The sequence below is a fragment of the Cardiocondyla obscurior genome, linkage group LG08 (genome assembly GCF_019399895.1).
Source record: "Cardiocondyla obscurior isolate alpha-2009 linkage group LG08, Cobs3.1, whole genome shotgun sequence".
Classification (NCBI taxonomy): Eukaryota; Metazoa; Arthropoda; class Insecta; order Hymenoptera; family Formicidae; genus Cardiocondyla; species Cardiocondyla obscurior.
Window position 1 is genome coordinate 4,991,452 of NC_091871.1, and position 19,466 is coordinate 5,010,917.

Consider the following 19,466-nt stretch of genomic DNA (forward strand, 5'->3'; position numbering starts at 1 on the left):
GATACTCAAGACAAATTGGGATTATCTATGTTGTATGAATATTATATTTTATATTGATTAGATGCATGTTTAGTCTACTTAGACTTCGCAATACGCGCGATGTGCCGAAGAATTAAAAACTAATTTTTTGTGTTTAGACTTAAACCTAAAATCGATTTCAAACTTAATAATTAAATTTTTATTTTTTTATTAATTTATTTTGCAAAATATGTCGTGAAATTTGCTTTCCTGAAATGCATCTGAAATTTTATGTGGATGTAATGGACATTCATCGTTGCCGGCGATACCCATTGCAACCGCGACAACTCGGCCACGGTCACGGCCACGGTCACGGTCTACTCTCCATCGTTTCTTTCTCTTTCTCTCTTTCTCGCACGCGCATTCTCTCCGCCGGTCAGCGAACTCAGTCAACGCGTTTCTCGCACCCATCAGCGATGCGTATACGGCGTTTGCGCCGGAGAACGTCGCGAAACTACACGACGAACGCGTGTATACAGAGAACGTGGATGCGGAAAGTGAAAAATCAATCTGCACCCCTTTCTCTCCTCTCTTCGTTTCTCTATTATAAATGAGTGCGCTATCTCGCGTATGCAAAAGATATATGAGCAGCGATGTTTGAAGGTCGAACCCCGCAATCTTCTTTATTAAGTTTGCATGGATATATTCGCTCATCGACTTCCAAATATCGCCTCGATTTTTTCATACTCTAATTTAGATACAGTTATGCAAGAAGGAATCGAGTGATACTTTCGTAATTTTTAATTTTATATCGCATTGATTTATAGGTCGATTATTATATTTAAGATGACGTTGATGCAAAGTTTTTTTTTCAACATCTCGCGTTTTACTCTGACGAAAAAGCAATGTTGCGGAACTGTATCTAATTCATGTAACGATATTTTATTACGTCTTCTGTTTTCTCACAGACTCATTTTTTGTAACAGTATAATGTACCGTTTTACTTTAATGTAAAAAAATTCAAGTGTTAATGCGATTCGAGGCAAAATTTCAGCCACATTTAAAGATTATCTTAAGCTTCTGCTGTCGCACGGATTTAAGATAATTTTGAATGAGTGTTAAGGCTGAATGCCGTTTCAAGATAGGAAATGATATTACGCCTTTCCGGGATTTCGAGGGCAGCGGGAAAATCGAAGGGCTCGCGCAGGGTGTGGCGTCCCGCGCGCATATTCGATCGCAGACACCATCAGCGACTCACGGCGTGTGTTATCATATACGTGGTAGTAGGATAAAGATTTATTGTGTAACGGAAAGCGCGCCAGGCCCGCTGAAGCCGGCAGCTGTTCCCCGAAAGTTAATGTCATTAAATTTTACCGTATCATTGCCTAGATAGAAGAAGAAGTCACGATAAAACAGCGTCGAAGTAACTTGATACTAACACTTACCAAGTTACTTCGATGCCACTTTAACATCGTTCTAACTTCTTGTTCTATTCAGGTGGCTTCGTTGGCGACACGAATATGAACAATACGAGCGATCATTAACGCGCAGTAACAAAATTCGATTGTACCACATCGAGATAAGCCAATTCTAAGAGAGACCCAAATCGTCGCCGGTCTCGAGCATAAAACGCTCTTTGTTGAAGCTCGCCACGGCGTTGCTTGCTGCCCCGCTTAATTTTGTTGCGAAACTTTGGGCCGCTCGACGGGTTCGATTCTAGGCATTGCCTCGGAGTCGCTGAATCGGCAGTATTGTCCGTCTTTTGTAAATTGAACGCGATTCTCCAACCGCTTGCTCATCGATCAAATTGCAAGATAAGATTTCCAAGTAGATGCGCGATGGTGAAACGTTCACAAGACGGCAGCGTCGTCAGCGAGTTCTAGCAATGCGGTTTCGAGAATCGCGCAATTGTTCCATGACGAACTTGTGGTACGCGGTTATTACCACGGAGCTACCTTGTTCTGCAGATCGTAAACGCGTCGTAAATAGAGATCATAAACCGCGATCTTGAAAGAATTTACAGTTATCGAGTGGATCTCTCTCACTTTCCTTTCGCTCGAAGATTCTACGTCGATAAATCTATTATACGTCGCGAATTCAAAATGTCGAGTCGTCCATCTGAAATTCAAAGCGGGCTTTTGAAGCTTATTATTTTATTAATATCCGGTTCCGGTAATTGAGCGGAAGGAGAGAGAGGAGAGGAAGGGCGCTTTCGCTGAAGACGACGGCGCGTTTCCGTAACGCGAGCGATCCCGAGTGGAGGCTCTTGTTAGACACGCTCGAAAAAGCCCCCGGCTTCCCGAGCCAAATCAAATTAAGTCGCGGTTATCCAACTAATTAGGGGATAGGCCTTTTTAATTGGTCACTCGACCCGAACAGGCTCGGAGCTCGTAACGGGACAGCTCGCTCGCTGTTACCGTGGATTGCTGCGTTTACTGCCCCGGCTAGGTTCGACAGAATTTAATGAGCGATGAATCATTAACAGAGGTTGAAAAGGGGGAAGCTCGCGGGCGGCTGTACAAGAGGATTATCAAGTGTGAAAACGGATTTCGGGACGTCATCGATGATCATCAGTCAGCCTGGATCCTGCATGATTAAAGTCCTTTTCATTGCAACAGCATCTGGAATCAAGGAACGTAGATTGCGCCGAGAGAACAAAGATAGAAGCGTGCGTCATGCTCTCGCGTATTTTTCATGTATCTGTGAATCGTCGTCGATGCGTTATTATTGTTTCGCGTGCATTAATTGGAATGCGTTCATTAGGAGACGCGGAGTCGGATTTAATTATTACGTCGATTCGCGCGATCTCATCAGGCGCCTTCCTATTTTATTTCGGTTTTATCTTTCGGCGAGGATGATAAAACACGTAGTGCATTCGCGGTCTATCGGGCGCACGCCGTGTGTATCTCGAAATTGATCGACGTAGAAGATGATTTATAACGCGCGCTGTCAGATTCCACCTGGCGAGAAATTGCGAATTATAATAGCGGCAGTATATTTAGCCTGGCGAGATTCTGCGTGATTTTGCTATCTCACTATGTGGCGATTCTCGCGGCGAAAAAACGCCTGAAAACGGAAAGAAATAAGACCGAGCGTGGCCGACTATCGCGATATAAAAAGAAGCGGCACGATTAGAGGTGAATGTAATGAGATTTCAAAGCGGCACGTTCAACACTTTGAAATTCTAAGTCGATTTCTTCAATTAAACTAATTCTTTTTATTTACCGCTTAACGGTGACCAAGCTTTTGCGGAAACTTACGTCTTATCTACATGAATAATATTCAAAGTGTTGAATGACCTGTTATCTCGCATTTTCTTTTTATTTAATACGAGAACATCTCGCGATAGTTTCGACATAAATTTTGTTTTTAGAGCGTCCGAAAATATCGCTATCGTTATCGCCGACCGCGGACCTCGGACGAGGTTCACCGCCCCCACCTAACCTAACCGCTGGCAGTTCGATGCGCGTCCACCCCTTGCGCGCCGCTCCTCCCTCGCTCCTTCTCTCTTTCTCTTGTTGAACTTCGTGCCGAGTCAGCTGCGAGCGATGGGCCTGCACCGGTTTCGACTCATCCGCGTTGAACAAGTACCGCGCACTTGTTCGCAGGGGTGAAATGAACGAGGGCGATGCTCGGCTGTCCTTCAGAACGGTCCTCGGGACAACAGGTACTCGTCGCGTTATTAATCTCGGGGGGGAAATAATCGGAGGGGAAATTCAAAGTCGCGACCACGTTGGTCCTCCGATTTTAACGGATCTTCGCCGGGAGAACGGTGTGAACAAAGTCAGACGTGCGTGACAACGCACGGAATTAAAATAATAGTTTAATAATCGTTTCGCGGACGTTTTGAAGTTCTCCGACGTCGTCAAAACGTTCCGTAAACGATTTTTACAAAAGCCTAGCGCCGTGTCCGTAGAACGGCGACCTGATCGGAAACAGACCGGAGCGTAACGTGACGACGTCGAGGTTTCGAATGTTTCGATTCATTATTTGAAAGTTATTTGACGCGATCAGTTTGACGCTCGTCACGGCTCCTTGTTTTGCCCGAGGGAAGGGGGAAAGTTCCTAATCCGCGCGAGGGTGTCGTCGCCATCGCTAGAGAGCAGCACTCCCCCACCCTCGCTTGCGTCGCGTCGCCGCGACGGGGCCTGGCCGGTCGGCCAGGAACAGGAGGCGCAGGAGCGACGCGGCGAGCCTCCGTACTCTCAGTATCGTGACAAGCGTCGATCCGCGTGTGGTTTCAGCATTGCACGCGTCTCCCGCGAGTGGCCGCATCTCCGTTCGCTCCGCGACGTTCTCCCGCATCTGCCTGGTTCCTCGTCGTCTCTCTTCTTCGCGCGACGAGACCGAGGTCAAGTCGAGTCGCGCCGGGGACGCGTGTGCCATCGATACGCTCGGCGGTAGGAGCCAACGCTCGAGGGAAGCAGAAACTCCGCGGCGAAGGAACGGAAGCGGACGAGAGACGGAACGAGAGAGAGAGAGAGAGATAGAAAGGTAAGGAGAGACGCGGTTTTAACTTCCTGCTTAATGCATTTTTATCGGCGAAAAGTGGCGAACCAACGTCACGAATTCCGGTTCCGAATAGCGCTCCTCGTCCTCTTCGCGTCCCGACCGGAAGCCGCGGGGGGGATGAACGTTCCCGATAACAATAACAACGCCCGAATGACGCCACGACGTTCGTTTTAAATGCCCTTACGGGAACGAGTTTGCCGTATCGTCTCGCTACAGTCCCTTTTTCTCACCTGGGAATGGTATTGTGAGTACTAGGTGAAGGTTCAACACCCCACGGTGACAAAGGGCGCGACGAGGAAAGAGAGCTCTCCATCGTCGCACGCCGAGTCAGCTCGCATTCCATTTCTGCGTATCGCGATATCTGTATGCCCGCTGAAATTAGAACCGAAAGTCCTGATCGAATTAAACAACGCGGCGCATAGTTGTCCTAAAAGAGAATCCTTTGAGGTTGAGAATGATAATTTCACGAGGCACGTAAGTCGCCTGGGTTCACTTATTAATTGATTAACTTAATTATTGTAATTAAAGTTTATGAATATAAGATCTCTGCAATGTAATTCAATCGTAAGTCTATCGCTTCAAAGATTTTTTTGCGAGAAAAAAAAAATAGAAGGAAGACGCCTCGATTGTTGCTCTAGTGAATTAAGATTCAAGTCCCACGATTAAACTTGCCACTTAGCAAAGCGAAGCTAGCGGGAAACAAAGCTTCGACCTCGGAATGTATCTTTGCGATCCCCGATGAACTCCGTTTCGTCAACGAGATCTAAAAAAGGCTAATCGGTGGCCGGTATAGTGCAAAACGCCATCCCCTATCCGGAAGAAAGGGCGGGCGACGCGATTTATCCCAATTCGAAGGCGTCCGCGACTCCCGGAGGAACTCGGGGACACGGTGTCGCGAGCCCTGCGTAAAAATCCCGCGGGAGAGCTTGCGCAGCCCCCGAAGGGCTCGTGCCGAGGGCCAGTTTCCATGGAGACCGGCGGAGAGCCCTTCGCCGAGGCGCGCGAGGGCGGCCGAGCGAGCACTTGGCGTGAAAATCGTCTCAGCCTTCGCTACTATTTTTACCGGCCTTCGCGACTGCGGGGGTTGCGAGGGAGGTTTCGTGCGGAAGCGCCGGGTGGTGAGTCACCCGACTTGTCTTCGCTGGGTGGGGTCGGGCCCGTCGAAGGGCGCCGCGGGGTAACACGACGACGCTTCGTAGGGAGCTAACCGGGAGAAAGAGTCGACTCATTCCACCGCGTACCTTACCGTGCCCTTCGATCCCAGGCGAATCTATTCCGATCACCTAGCGCTGCCCACGTTGGCTTCTTTTCCTTCCGCTTCTTTCTAGAGATTCCTATCGCGCGGAAGTTGTCCTTTGCACAAAGGGTTGGGTGAGAAAAAAAACAAGTACGTCTCGCGAAATTTGAACATGTAATAATACAATTTTTATCTATTTAAACAGATCTCTTGTAAAATTTACTAAAATAGTCATTTGTTTCAGCTTTTTAATTGCACTCTTAATTTCATAAGCGCTCAATTCTCTCTCTTTTTTTTTTTTATTTTTTCTTTTCCTTCGAGTGGCCGTTAATATTAACTAGGTCCCTTCGCGACGGAAGGGTCGAGAGGCCCGACCGGCACTCTCGAGTGTGCCGTCGAATTAAGTGCACTAGTGAATTCGTTAACAACCCGTTTGTCCTCCGAGACCCTCGACAGATTCTGTCACTTACGCAAGGCATTTAATTACATGGCAAGCAAAGCTACGCATTCCTCTCATTGTCGAGCGTATCTTCCCCGTTTTCCGCGAAATCGAGATGACCTTTTTACGAGCTCGTTGTAGAAGTCGCATTAAAATTCCTCTCATCCGCGTTCTTTCCATTCGAAGTAAAAATAAAATTACTCTGGATAAAACGGCGTCTATCTAGAAGTTCTCCCGAGAATGTCTCGCGCTGACGCGAGTTGTCGGCTAAGTATATCGATAACACGTGCGAAAGGAACGAGGGACACATGTATAGAATAAACGTCTAGCTGACATTATCGCCGCGAGATTAACGCGTCCCGCGATTCTGCGTCCGTGGGTGTAACAGCCGCGGTCGTTTAACTCGTCGTTAGGCAGGGTGCGATGAACCCAGGTGTCGAAAGCTCAGGTACCGTTGTTTTCACACGTCGTGACGTTACGAAAGAAAGGGAGAAAAGCAAAAGCTTCTATTAACTTTTTGCGAGAGCGGGAGTTTGATTTGAGGCGTTGCAAAAATTTCGCGTTGTTATTCGAGCTTTTTGATGAATCTCGCCTTAATCGCGCCACGTATACTCAGGAGTTAAATGTGCGGAGAAGGGAACAGTGTATGTGCCTTAGCACCTTTGCTCCTTTCTTCCGCCGACGCAAAAGGGAATTTGCACGATTCCGCGACGCATTCAGAACTAGTTTAGAACGGTCGCTTTCACCGACGTCGGTTAACTTTATGATAACGCGGCTTGTTTGGCCAAATTATACGAGAAAGTGCAATTATTCGGCCGTCATAACGAAGAAGCACTCTCGATCGCAATGCACAATAGATGCAGCAAATCATATCAACAATGCAGTTTCTTTAAAATATCTTTTAAGCGAGAGGAGCAATTTTATATCTTTATTTTGATCGATAAAAGTCTTAATTTTAAGTCGATGGGTAAATTGCGTTTTCTATTTTATATTGCATTATTTATGAGGCTTAATGTATAAGTTGCTTCGATCAATTTACTCTCTGCGATTAGAGAAAGAACGAGAGGAGCCAATTTAATTTAATTACCCAGCGCATTTATAATTAGCGAACGAATCGCGAAACGATCACGGATTACGCATTATTCTCGTCAAAGCTAAACGAGGCGGACACTATGTTACGTTGCTCTTTACGTTTTATTGTGACGGAGGTTTAGAACACCTCGAATGATCCGCACGCTTCGCCAAATTTACCCTGACAGCCTTTCGACACATCTGATGAACGAGAGGAATCTAGTCACGCCGAACGCGACATTTAATTTTATAATTAAATGCGCGTTTCGACAACTTCAGATACGCGATCTTCGCAAGCTAGAAAATCCGAGATTCTAAAATTACAGAGTTGGACTCGAGAATCTAGCGACTTCACTTTAATTAATCCCAGAATAAAAATATATTTAAAATTTATAATAAAAGTTTAATATATATATATTTTTTTTTTGTTAACGCTAGGAGACATTTGAATCTCACTCAACATTGCTTTAACTTATATCGCGACAGACATTTGCGAAAATCATCTGACGACAAAAAAGATCCGAGGCGTGTTAGTGCAGAAAAAAAAAAAAGAAAAGGAAACGCGAGTTCGCGCGTGCTGCACCGGTTTCTTGCCGCAGATTTTTCGCAGCCGGGTCGCAACTTTCAAGCGCGGTCGAAATATTTCGCTGAAAGTTCTGTCGCTCACTCGGAATAATTAATATCATCGAAATAATTATTTAATTCTGTAAAATATTTATTTTATCGTTACGTCGGTATTCAAATTTACTCTTGAACTTTAGGCTGTCGGGCGCAAATTAAAAAATATGATCGCAGAACTCCGTATTAATAAATAAATTTTCAGACGGATTACGAATGTCTGCGACTTCAGAATTACACGACGTTGATGCACTTCGCGGACACGTGCGTTTTGACGCGTCACATGGACAGGGCGAGATAAACAGAACTCTGACGCAAATTGCGGTTCGAAGTGGGCCAGCTTGTGAGGCTGTAAAGACCTCGGATAACGGGACGGTCGCAAAAATCTCTTTCCGGCTGATCTCCCTCGGCTACCTGGCCACAGGGATCGGTACGTCCCGCACATTACTCGCGAACAAAACGTATCGGTTTATCGCGTAGCGTTACCGGACGTTCTGTACCGTTCGTTACTTCTCGCGTCCACGCCGCGTCGAGCACGCGACACGGATCTTGCCCGCGGCGCTCTCTTTCCTCCCGTTTTTATTTACACTTATAATCTCACGGCAACGGACTCCTCTTTTCACGCGCATTTCCGGACAACGTAACGGATCCGTCGAGATCGCCGGAAACGCGGATCTAAATTGCTCGCGGATTTTCTCCAATTAGCACCAATATCTTGGAACGAGAATGCGAGCGACTCGGGAAAACTTCGGAGCGATTAATTAAACACCCGAATGCACACATTAGTCCTTTTTTTGCGATAGGATTAGATTTCATTTCTGGCTGGCGATCACCGTTCCCGTTTCAACTAGAATTTTCCCGAAGCGTTAAATGTCAGTTCATGTATTTTTATGTTTTTCACCGATTAGTTCGAGTAAAAGTCGACGCACTACGGGTTCACCCGCCTGTAACTATTTCATTTTGCATCTCATTACTAAAAACGTAAGAAAGTTTAGCAACTTCAACCAGTTTGGCTCATTACCCTCTTGTTATTTATTTCATTTTATATGCATATATATTAGTTATTAAATTTTACGTCTTTGCCTTATTTTTCAAATTTTAATAGACTAATTTATAAGATGAAATTGATAGATTTACAGAAAATTTAATCGAGCAATCCAAGTTTATTCACCGTGAAATCGAAGGTACTTCTTGATTCCTGCGATCGAATCCAGCGCGTCGAACACGTCGCACGTGTCTTCGTGCTTTAACGTTGTCCTCGTCCACTGCGGTTGAAAGTATTTCCGTTCGGGTTCGTGACGGGAAAATTTAAGAGCAAAACCCATCCGACCGCGTTGACAAAGCCATGCCTGCTTTCACTGTTCACGCTTGTAGACTGGATATTTTGTACTAGATAAAAATTATAATTTTTCACGCTGCATTATATGGCGATGACCTCGTTGAAACTACATGAGAGATGTTCCAAGTCATGATATTTAAAAAAATAAAAAGACAAGAACTAAAAAATATATATATATATTTAAACTTGATTATCGTTACACGTCATATTTTTATTAATTGGCCCGAGCACGTGGCCCTCCACCTGCAAGCCAGAAGCTGTGACTTTACAAATCTTGCAACGAAACACATTTTATAGAAGTCCGGTTTGCGAGGAGAACGATCAAGCCTGTTGAATGAAATAAACCGTTCTTTTTTTGGGCCGCCGAGCTGTGAAATCTTCTGGAATCATCACGGTCATGCTCGCCATCGTGGAGACCGAAGGAAAGAATTCCTTTCACGAGTTCAAGGAACTTCCCTGTTATTCCTGGGACGTACGTAAAACGAAGCCACGATTGTGGGAACGCGTGCGTCGGAAAATTGCCGGTGCGACGTCGCTTTCGTGCACGATCCCGCTTGCAATTATCCCGGGACGGATCGATCGTCGTGGAGCCACGGTTTCGGAGTCTGCGATGAAGAATATAGCCGCGTGGTTCAATGACACCCCGCGAGTTCATGGGCTACTCGGTGTTTTTCGAGGAGCTTGCGAGCTAATTTTTATCGGCGCGCTTTGGCAAGCTAAAGAAACCAATCGAAAGCGCGAATTTCTTAAATGCTGGGCTTAGAGCACTTTAAACATGAGACCGACTTCAGCTCGTCCTTCAGGTACGAGACGGACGAAGGTTGATACCCTCTCAAACGCTTCTCGGCTGGTTAAATTAACGGTTAAAACCGCACGGGTGGCGAATGCCACGATTTAACAGGCACGAATTGATCCTAAGTGATCCGGTGAGAGATTCTCGACTCGCGCGAGATCGATCGCGGACGATAAGACCGGATGAAGCCGCGCAGACTTTATCGTGACGCAATTTCGCTGTCGTCAGGTATAAATAATAGATAGTATTAGCGTTAATATCTTTGCACTACCTGTCGCGGAAAGAACCGCTAACGAATGAAGACTGTAATTTGAGGCAATCATAATGTCGCAATTTTTAAACTGATCCGTGTAGATCTCAATAAATCGGAGATCCTCGTTGGATTTATCAGATAGTACGATTTCGGAAAGTTTGTCGCTTAGTCGGCTGATGGAGAGCTTTTCCTATTTGCGAGAAGGAAGAAAAGCTCGAGTGGCTTCAAAAAATAATCTTCAACAAAGAAAATGTTTTCAATTGACGCACGCTTAAATTGTAAACCGAGTCGAGATGATCTCCGCTTTTATCGTGACATGAAATAGGACACGGGATTACGATTACCGCGAAACCGGAACTAAAAAGCCGAGCATAGAAGCGGAATCACCGTACGAGCGACAGGTGCGAGCAAAACGTGGAAAAGCGGCAAATAATAGCAAATGTTCCGTCCCGAGTCGCGTGGCGTTCGGGATGAGACTCGAGGGATCAATACACGCTCGGGGTGGATTTCTCAATCGACGCGCAACGTAAAGACCACCCCTTGCTGTACCCTCAGTACTGGCGAACACTCGTATGTTCCGCGAGTAGAATATATTAATTTTCATAAATAACGTTGCAATAAAATTTAAGAAAATTAAATTTGAATTTTAAACAAAAAAAAAATTATTTTTAATTAGTTACAGTTTTCTCCTACCTTTCGAGCATTGACTTTTAATCCCAAAAAAAATCTTTCGATTTTTACGAAAGAATAAATAAAATTCTATTTTGCAGTAAATTATTTATGGAGTGGTTTCATAATTTTATGTATGCGGTCAAGACACGATTGTAGAAGTGAAAATATTGAATTCTGTACACGTAGAAATCCTGCGGGACCGGTAATTATGTAATTATGTAATCGTATAATTGAAGCGACGTGAGCAAATGTAATGGAAACGGAAGTCCGTGTAATTCGATTAGCAGGCAAGGAAGCTCGGGCGAAGGTAACAGACGTGTTTCCTCGTGTTGATTATTCTTAATGAGGACGAGCGTTGTTTTTTCTTTCTTTCTTTCTTTTTTTTTTTTTTTTTTTAAGTTGAAATTGCCGTTTAATTGATAAACGTATTTGTTTCAGATTTTGAAAAGCTGTTTGGAGTAGCTGTTTGGCGTTTTGGTGACGAAAGTAATCGAATTAGTTCAGCTACGGCAATACGATGCAGAGCAACGGTTCGGAGAATGTAGGATCCGAGAATGGAGTCGACAAATCGGGATGGACGGTACGTACCGATCGATCGGATATACAAGCTTGAGTTCTAAGGTGAACTACGGTTCACCGAAGCCACGAGGGCATCGCGATAACAACATTACTCGATGGATGATTGGGATCATTGATATCCAATCTGCGTTTTCTCATCTCCATCACGTGAGATTGTTTCGTGCAATATGCAATCGTAATTGAATCGTGAATCAAATCGAGTCGCAAATGTACAGTGATCTCAATCGCGAAACATCGATTTATTTATTTATTTTATTTAAAATACTTTTAATTAGTTGACAATGCGAATGTCTTTATTTAATTTTAATCTGAAGCTTTAATTATATTTAAGAATAAATAACAGGAATTAATGTGAGACGTCTTTCAGGTTGGATTGATCAACGGAAAGTTCAGGTACCTAACGGCGGAAACGTTCGGTTTTAAAATCAACGCTAACGGATCGAGCCTGAAGAAGAAGCAGTTGTGGACTCTGGAGGGCAGCGAGCATCAGGTTTTCCTTCGTTCGCACTTGGATCGATACTTAGCAGTCGACCAGTTTGGTAATGTGACGTGTGAGAGCGAGGACTCGTCAGATCCGGGATGCGCTTTTCAAATACAACTCGCTTCCGATGGTACTCAAACTTTACTCTGCTTAATTTGCATAAAATATTAGCATAGAGAAAATTTAGTTGCACTTTGCAAATTCTCTTATGATTTCTTAAATTCAAAAATAAATTAAATTTTATTTTATTAAGTAATTCTTTAAAATGAATTGAAACAATTAAGATATTGATTTCGATTAATTATGTTTTAATCGAATTGTAAAGTTATTTTTACATCATTCATTTACTTGGCGTCTGCCAGCCGCTTGTTTTAAACATCCGGCATCAATCGGAGCTTAGTAATGAATGGGTAAAAGTATATCGGCGGTTATCTAAAGGCACAGCAATTGTGACAAATTGCAGGTAGCGGACGATGGGCTTTGAAGAACCTCCAGAGGGGCTACTTCTTAGGTTCGAGCCAAGATGAATTGAAGTGTACCGCTAAGGCCCCAGGCGAGGCGGAATATTGGCTCGTGCATCTTGCCGCTAGACCACAGGTGTATATCTTAAGTAGCCCGTTGCGTCTTGAGATTTCGCGAAGCGAAGCGTTTACGGTGAACCGTTTTACGCAATATAGTCGTAGCTATACGCATTCACTAATAACTGTATTTTCTCGAGCAACTGATTTTCTCCAACAGCCTCGATTCGTTCTGGCGTGTTGCTCTTTCTTTCGCAATAGTACTGTTTCTTTATACAGAATGGCATTGTGCTATTTTTTTAAGCTTTGTCGATCAATGTTTTAACTAAAACAATAATTTATATTAGATATAATAAATATAATATAATATTATGTTAGATATAATAATAATTAGATATTGATGAAATTATTTAGGTGAATCTTCGATCAGCCGGAAGAAAACGTTTTGCACATTTGAGCGCCACCCAAGACGAGATTCACGTAGATGCGCCGATACCCTGGGGTGAAGACACCCTGTTTACCTTGGAATTTCGCCCAGTGACGGGTGATGACGATAGTCATCATTCTAAACCCCAAGGTGGTCATTATGCGCTACATACGTGCAACAATAAATACCTCGCGCGTGATGGCAAACTTTTGGACGCTTGCACGCGAGATTGTCTGTACGCTGCGGAATTCCACGCCGGTCTTCTCGCCCTTCGGTACTACTCGTCATATGTTTTTTTAAATTATTTTATGTGTCAAATAATTTTGTTAATTATTATATGTCAACAAGTATTAAGAAGCATATTTAAAATTGAAATTAATTTATATATTTTGATAAATTAAAATAAAAAATTTAATTAATTTTGATCAATTAAAATTTTCACAGAGACATACATGGCGCGTATTTGGCACCGATCGGAAGTAAGGCTGTTCTGAAATCGAGATCAACGACTGTTACACGCGACGAATTGTTCTCGCTCGAGGAATCTCTACCGCAGGCTTCCTTCGTCGCAGCGTTGAACCAGAGATATGTTTCTGTGAAGCAGGGTAATTTTTTGCTTAATGATTTCTCGTTATAAAGTAAGATGTTACAAATTTATTTATGTCTCAATTGATTAGGCGTCGACGTGACTGCTAATCAGGACGAGATCTCCGGCCATGAGACATTCCAGTTAGAGTTTGATCGGGTGACAAAACGATGGTATGTACGAACGATGCAAGATCGTTACTGGAGTTTGGAAGCTGGCGGTGGTATACAAGCGTCAGATCATAAGCGCTCGTCGAACGCGCTTTTCGATCTGGCGTGGCAGTCGGATGACGGCACGGTTGCATTGCGTGCGAACAACGGCAAGTTCTTAGCCACCAAACGATCTGGCCATCTCTACGCAAATGCCGACTCATTAAACAGCAACGACTCCGATGCTGCCAAGTATTACTTCTATCTGATGAACCGACCCGTGCTGGTGCTGCGATGTGAACAGGGTTTCGTTGGACCCAAGAGTGCAGCCAGCCCTAAGCTCGAATGCAACAAGGCTGTCTACGAGACGATACGCGTCGAACGATGTGAGCGCGGTTTAGTTAGATTTAAAGGTAATTATCTTTCTTCAATTCGCAATCGAATTTGTTAGTTACTACGTCACAATCATATATAATAATTTATTAATACACATAGTTATAAAAAAAATTTACAATATATCTTATTAACAAATTATATATTGGATTCTAGGACAAAACGGGAAATATTGGCATGCGGATAGCGAGGGAGTAACCGTAGATTCGGATTCGCCGTCCGACGGCTTCTATCTAGAGCTACGCGAACCGTCACGGATCTGTATCAAATGTTCAGACGGCCGGTATCTCACCGCAGGTAAGAACGGTGCGCTGCGTCTGGGCGAGTCAGACTACGATTCCGCCACGAAATGGGAGTTTTAATGCGGAGGACAAAATGTAAAATGCAACGGGCAAGATGTATATTCCACTGCCTCCTCAGCTTTCTGGTCGTAACTCGCAGCACCGTATCCCCGGAACAACAACGGCGGGAGATCGGCAGTTTGCGCTGATTCCTGCCGCGTACTTAATCGAGCGTATCACGCTGATACGTCAATTTACAGTATTCGGCGTTCCAATATGATATACTTTTTTTTCTCTCGGTAAAGCTTCGTGCATCCAGTATATTTAAGACTGGCGGTTTATTGCAACAGAAAATGCAAAAATCCGAGAGACGTCCAGAAGACCGTTTATTATATCTGCGGTCTATTTTATAGGTAACACACACTTTTTATATCTTTATATATTTATATATATATATAAATACTGTTTGCTGCGCTGCAAGCTCGAATTTATATCAATATTTTTCGCGCACATCACGTCCATTCGTAATTCTGTGACGTTAATCATAGAATTGACGTAAAATTGTCATTCATTATGTACACACTTGCTTAATTTGCATTATTTTATTCTAAGATGCTGGGAATTTATGTGATAATGTGATCGATGAAAGATCGCGCGTCCAAGAAAGAGTAAAGACTTTTTTTATTTGCTTGCAGCGTAGCAATGAATTTTGGTATCGTTATAATGGCTACATTTTTTTATATATCAGTTTATTTAGAAGGATATATAGAAATAAAAAGGCAATTGAATATTGATATTTGATCACTGCCCTCTTTAGATCGGTATCAACCTTGAGATTTCATTACCGAAATATATATCTGTTACGATCATAACTTAGGAAAAACTCTTTCAACGAGATGCACATGCAGTGTACTACCCCGCTTGTCACGTACTAGCCTATCGCGTATGTTAAATAAATGAAATATGCCGAACTAAAAGGCTTGGTGATGGAATGATGCGTGCACTACATAGATTTGTGAGATTCCATTCGCTTTTTTTCTCTTCTATCTTTATTGAGAGCGATATTTTAATAAATGTCACACATTTCTTAGCAGTAAGATAGATTTAATATCGGTTTTTTCGCTCTTTTTGTTAATGAACAAAATTGACAAAACTGTTTCTTGGAATTTTCTGAGATCGAGAAAAAAAGAGAGAGAGAGAAAAGATATTAAGATACTAAATCTTGTGTAAATATGTTTGCCTCTTCAATATCATTACACTAATTATAATAATTATAGCACGGTACTATGCGTACGCTTCCCGTCGTTCTTAAACGAAGGCAGAACATGCATTTACGAAATGGAAGCGGGCGAAAATATATGTTCGTTAAATAGTTTATCTTTTTGGACAACATGTTGCTCAGATGTTACAGGTCTCGATCCACTGACGACGATACACGTACTCTTAAATATATGTAAATGGCAATCTCTCTTTTACTACTTTTTCATAATAAAGCCGTATTAAGAACAATGGATATAATAAATTAAAGGATGTAATAAAACAATTTTTTTATTGGTCACAACATTGTGTCCAAATTATTTCATCCAACAATATAACTTTTCTTTTCTTTTTTGCAAACCGATTGTACATATATACAGAGCTATATATAATGATGTACAAAGAATGTTTAATGTCTATTGCAGTTAGATTTTGAAATCGACTTTTAACAGATTAATAATATTTTGTAAGTCATTTTTATTTACAGGTTAATTTAACCATTTTATTTTACAGGTTAAAAATTAAAGATGTAAATTTTTAACAGTTAAATTCATTGCTATATAATATAAGGCAGAAGTTGTAATTCATTACATATTTATTCAGCTGCCATCCGTTGTCTTTTAGCAGCTCTATCCTCTATTTCCATGTAATGCTTATTGAACATTATTTTTAACGTCGGGTACATCAAAGGCAATAGCGGTAACTGCGACAGACTGATGTGCATGTTATCATATGCAATACCGACATTATCTAACTTAAGATCGTTTTTGTTTTCCGGTAAATGAGGTATGACTGAGTAACGTTGACTAAAATGCGTCAATAATATGAACTTTGCCCCCATTTGCTCACCCGCCTGTATAGCTTGCGAGACTGTCGAGTGAAACTTCAATTTTGCTTCCTCCATTAAATCGTCTTCCATTGTCGCTTCGTGGATGAGTAGATCGCAATTTTGACCGAGTTTTACGAGATTCTCACAGGGCATAGTATCACCACTAGAAATATAATAGTGTTTATAACATATGTTTAGAAAGATAAAGTCTATTTAAAACTAAATTAAAAATGAGTTTAAAATTATTTACTATTATAGTTGAGTAAATAATTAATTTAAAGAAAAAATATTGCACTTACCTGTATACTATTTTCTTTCCGTTACGAAGAGTCACAGAAACGCCGTAAGAATAAGGACAATGTTTAACATACACTGTTCTTACGGCTTGCACATTCAGCGTGTCGTACATACTCCTGTAATTATATAATTCTGGATTGTGCACGTTCATAAAGAACTCGCTGTTTGAAATTAGTGTCATCCGATGTAAGATGGGCTCAAAGCGTTTATGATACATTTGCAGCCACGCGGCGATGTGTGCCGGCGCGAACAAATACAATGGATCTTGAGTAACATTGCCTCTCTCTTTCAGCAAGCCAATCAATCCAATGTGATGATCTGCATGCATATGCGACACGTATACCGCCTGAAACATAATTCGAATATTACAAAAGTTGTCAATGCGGAATTTACGAAGAAAGCTAGAAGAGTAAATTACTTTGATATTTTTTATGACATTGCGCGTCTCCGATTTTCCATAGATCTTTACTAACTGTCCAAACGTGCCCTCACCGCAATCCAGCAACATGCTATGGTCTTTGTCTATTTGCAGGAGTATGCCGCTCGTATTTCTGAGTTTACTCGGTATGCTAGAACCGGTGCCTAACATGACGATCTTCGGGTATTCGTTGGCAGGCAGCGTCTTCATTCGGGCATTGATATCCGTTTGCAGTTCCGCCAGCGCGTCTAAAATACCGTCAGTCTCAAACACCTCATTTACGTATTCCTGCGGATGGAGCGATATTTCGTTTTCCGTGTCGAATTTCAATTGCGGCTGCAAATGGATGGTGTGATGCGTTCTGGGACGATGTATAACGGGCAAATCTTCCACCTAAAATATTTTAAATATCTTACATACTTATAGAATTAAAAGACAAGCCTTTTTTTAAATAACGTTTTTTAAATAATGCATAAATAATGTCTAACCCTCGTTTTCTTTTGAAAACTCTCCTCGTTCAAAAAGGGAAATATTTCAGGGTGCAGCATGTGAAGTTTGTGCTGATGCCTGTGTACCGCCTCGCTACCCATGCACTCGTTCTTTTCATTTACGACAATGTGACGTGTGCGAAGACCGAATTTGCCCATCCAGTCGACGTAACGAGAATCGTCCATCACTTGTTGTGGCGTAAAGTGAACGATACAGTACGGTGTATCTTCTTCATTCGTCGTTTCCGTTTGATACCGCGTAAAGGCAGGATGATTCACAAACGACTCCAAGTAATCTTCCGATGGACATTCTACAACTACACATAAATAAAATTAAATAATACAAATAAGAGTTATCCTTTAAAATATAAGCTTAAATAAATTTCTTTAATTTTCTTACTTATAAAAATAGGCCCTGGAGTCGCGGGTGAGCAAACATCTTTGCTTAAAACAACGGTGCCGTCAGGAAGAGTAACATCTGTGCCAGCTTTGAGCTGGCCGAGTTGCGGTCCAGGTGTTATTCCTTTTTCCAGACATTTCTCTAAGCTTAACGTTCCCGGTCGAGGATGCAGTTTGCAAATGTAAGACATTACAGTCGATATTCTCGATTTATCATCAGGCTTATGCTCAACTCTTTGTACTTTTGAATCTGTCTTTATTCCATCAAGTGGTCGCTTGCCATTAGAGTTAGTCTTGTAATCGTAATAATTAATGTTATCAACAACTTCTTCCCCTATATTAATATTCTCTGCCTCCTGCTCACTTGATTTCGCAATAGAAACATAGGAAACAGTCATCACTGCATCCATGTATGACTCTGACTCATTGCATTTAGCTTCTTGGATTTGTAAATTCTGCAGCAATATAATTTTTTTAATTGTGCTAAATATGTCCATGGTTCCTTTGGGTCCATGCACATTAATTGTTGGCACTCCAGCATCCTGTATTGTCAGAAGCATTCCTGGCATGCCACCCAAATTGTTCCAAGTTGCAGATGTTACAAACACATGTTCTAACTTGATTAATTTGTACTTGTGCTCATATGCCAGCCTCTGTGTCCCTTCACCACAGTTGAAAATATACCTAGTGTGACCAGCCGTTAGGTAGACACATCTTGGCGTACCATAGGCTCCACTGCCTAAAATCTGTAAGTGACAAATTCATTAAATCGATACTTAGCCATCCAGTTAAATCATATTCAATGTGATACTAACCTGCAACGACACTTTCGAGTTGCCGATGTACTTAGTAGATTTTTCTTTTATTTTCTGCCTTAGCCTTTGCATACCTAACATCTGTTCAACAGAACGTGGCATGATGCTGTAGTAACGAATCGGCACGAACTGTTTGCAGAGAATCAGTTGATCTCGTTGGAAGATACAGCTGATGGAGGAAAGCAAAAACGTGCAATAATTACGCCTTACGTGAGAAGCGAACGCGCACACGTTGGGCCTCATTCGTTCAGTCTTTTTTTCCTCTTTCGTTATTGTCAGGAACGATTGTTGATAATCCCAGACAGATATAAATTACGCGTGTAAAAGTGCGAGTAAAGAGTCATCGCACTTTCACCATCTCACATGGCCTAGCACGACTGAGCGCAACCAAGTTTATAAATGCCGTAACTTGCCGTAACTTGCCGTAATCTAAAACCCGTCGTAAGAACGCCGTAAAAACTTTGTAATAAGTCCTGGAAAAATTAAAAAAAAATCTGGCTTGGTGTCAGTTAACTCCCATCACTACCTCGATTATTCAATTTCCCGGTGACGGTCTTCTTCTTTTAATTGATGGCGCTTGAATCAAAATTAAATTCGATACGGCCAAACCCGGTGTGTCCGCGCGATGACGATCACCAGTCAGTATTTCGTCGAATT

At 42.4% G+C, this 19,466-nt stretch overlaps 2 protein-coding genes across 4 annotated transcripts; one reads left to right on the forward strand and one right to left on the reverse strand.

The window, feature by feature from the left end:
* The first annotated feature begins 4,087 nt into the window (after nt 1-4,087).
* Singed (fascin domain-containing protein singed) lies at nt 4,088-15,867 on the forward strand. The gene is made up of 8 exons (XM_070661119.1): nt 4,088-4,452; nt 11,331-11,472; nt 11,839-12,082; nt 12,416-12,549; nt 12,885-13,171; nt 13,342-13,502; nt 13,575-14,045; nt 14,182-15,867. The coding sequence occupies exons 2-8, from the start codon at nt 11,410-11,412 to the stop codon at nt 14,385-14,387; spliced, it is 1,566 nt and encodes a 521-aa protein (XP_070517220.1). The 5' UTR covers nt 4,088-4,452; nt 11,331-11,409; the 3' UTR covers nt 14,388-15,867.
* Nucleotides 15,839-19,466, reverse strand: Rnasez (ribonuclease Z). 3 transcript variants are annotated; one of them, XM_070661103.1, is made up of 7 exons: nt 19,336-19,466; nt 18,810-19,238; nt 17,996-18,740; nt 17,596-17,912; nt 17,108-17,500; nt 16,692-17,035; nt 15,839-16,555 (listed from the first exon to the last, which is right to left on the reverse strand). In XM_070661103.1, the coding sequence occupies exons 2-7, from the start codon at nt 19,050-19,052 to the stop codon at nt 16,159-16,161; spliced, it is 2,439 nt and encodes an 812-aa protein (XP_070517204.1). In that variant the 5' UTR covers nt 19,053-19,238; nt 19,336-19,466; the 3' UTR covers nt 15,839-16,158. The 3 variants fall into 3 exon arrangements, with proteins under 3 accessions (XP_070517204.1, XP_070517206.1, XP_070517203.1); XM_070661105.1 differs by lacking the exon at nt 19,336-19,466 and having other exon boundaries at nt 18,810-18,938; nt 19,020-19,274; XM_070661102.1 differs by lacking the exon at nt 19,336-19,466 and having other exon boundaries at nt 18,810-19,274.

Coding starts and splice junctions, on each gene's coding strand:
- Singed (XM_070661119.1), top strand. CDS start 11,410: ATGCAGAGCAACGGTTCGGAGAATGTAGGATCCGAGAATGGAGTCGAC. Junction 12,083..12,415: donor AATACAACTCGCTTCCGATG/GTACTCAAACTT, acceptor GACAAATTGCAG/GTAGCGGACGATGGGCTTTG. Junction 13,172..13,341: donor GCCGGTCTTCTCGCCCTTCG/GTACTACTCGTC, acceptor AAATTTTCACAG/AGACATACATGGCGCGTATT.
- Rnasez (XM_070661103.1), bottom strand. CDS start 19,052: ATGAGGCCCAACGTGTGCGCGTTCGCTTCTCACGTAAGGCGTAATTAT. Junction 18,741..18,809: donor ACTCGAAAGTGTCGTTGCAG/GTTAGTATCACA, acceptor TGTCACTTACAG/ATTTTAGGCAGTGGAGCCTA. Junction 17,501..17,595: donor GTTTTCAAAAGAAAACGAGG/GTTAGACATTAT, acceptor AAAATATTTTAG/GTGGAAGATTTGCCCGTTAT.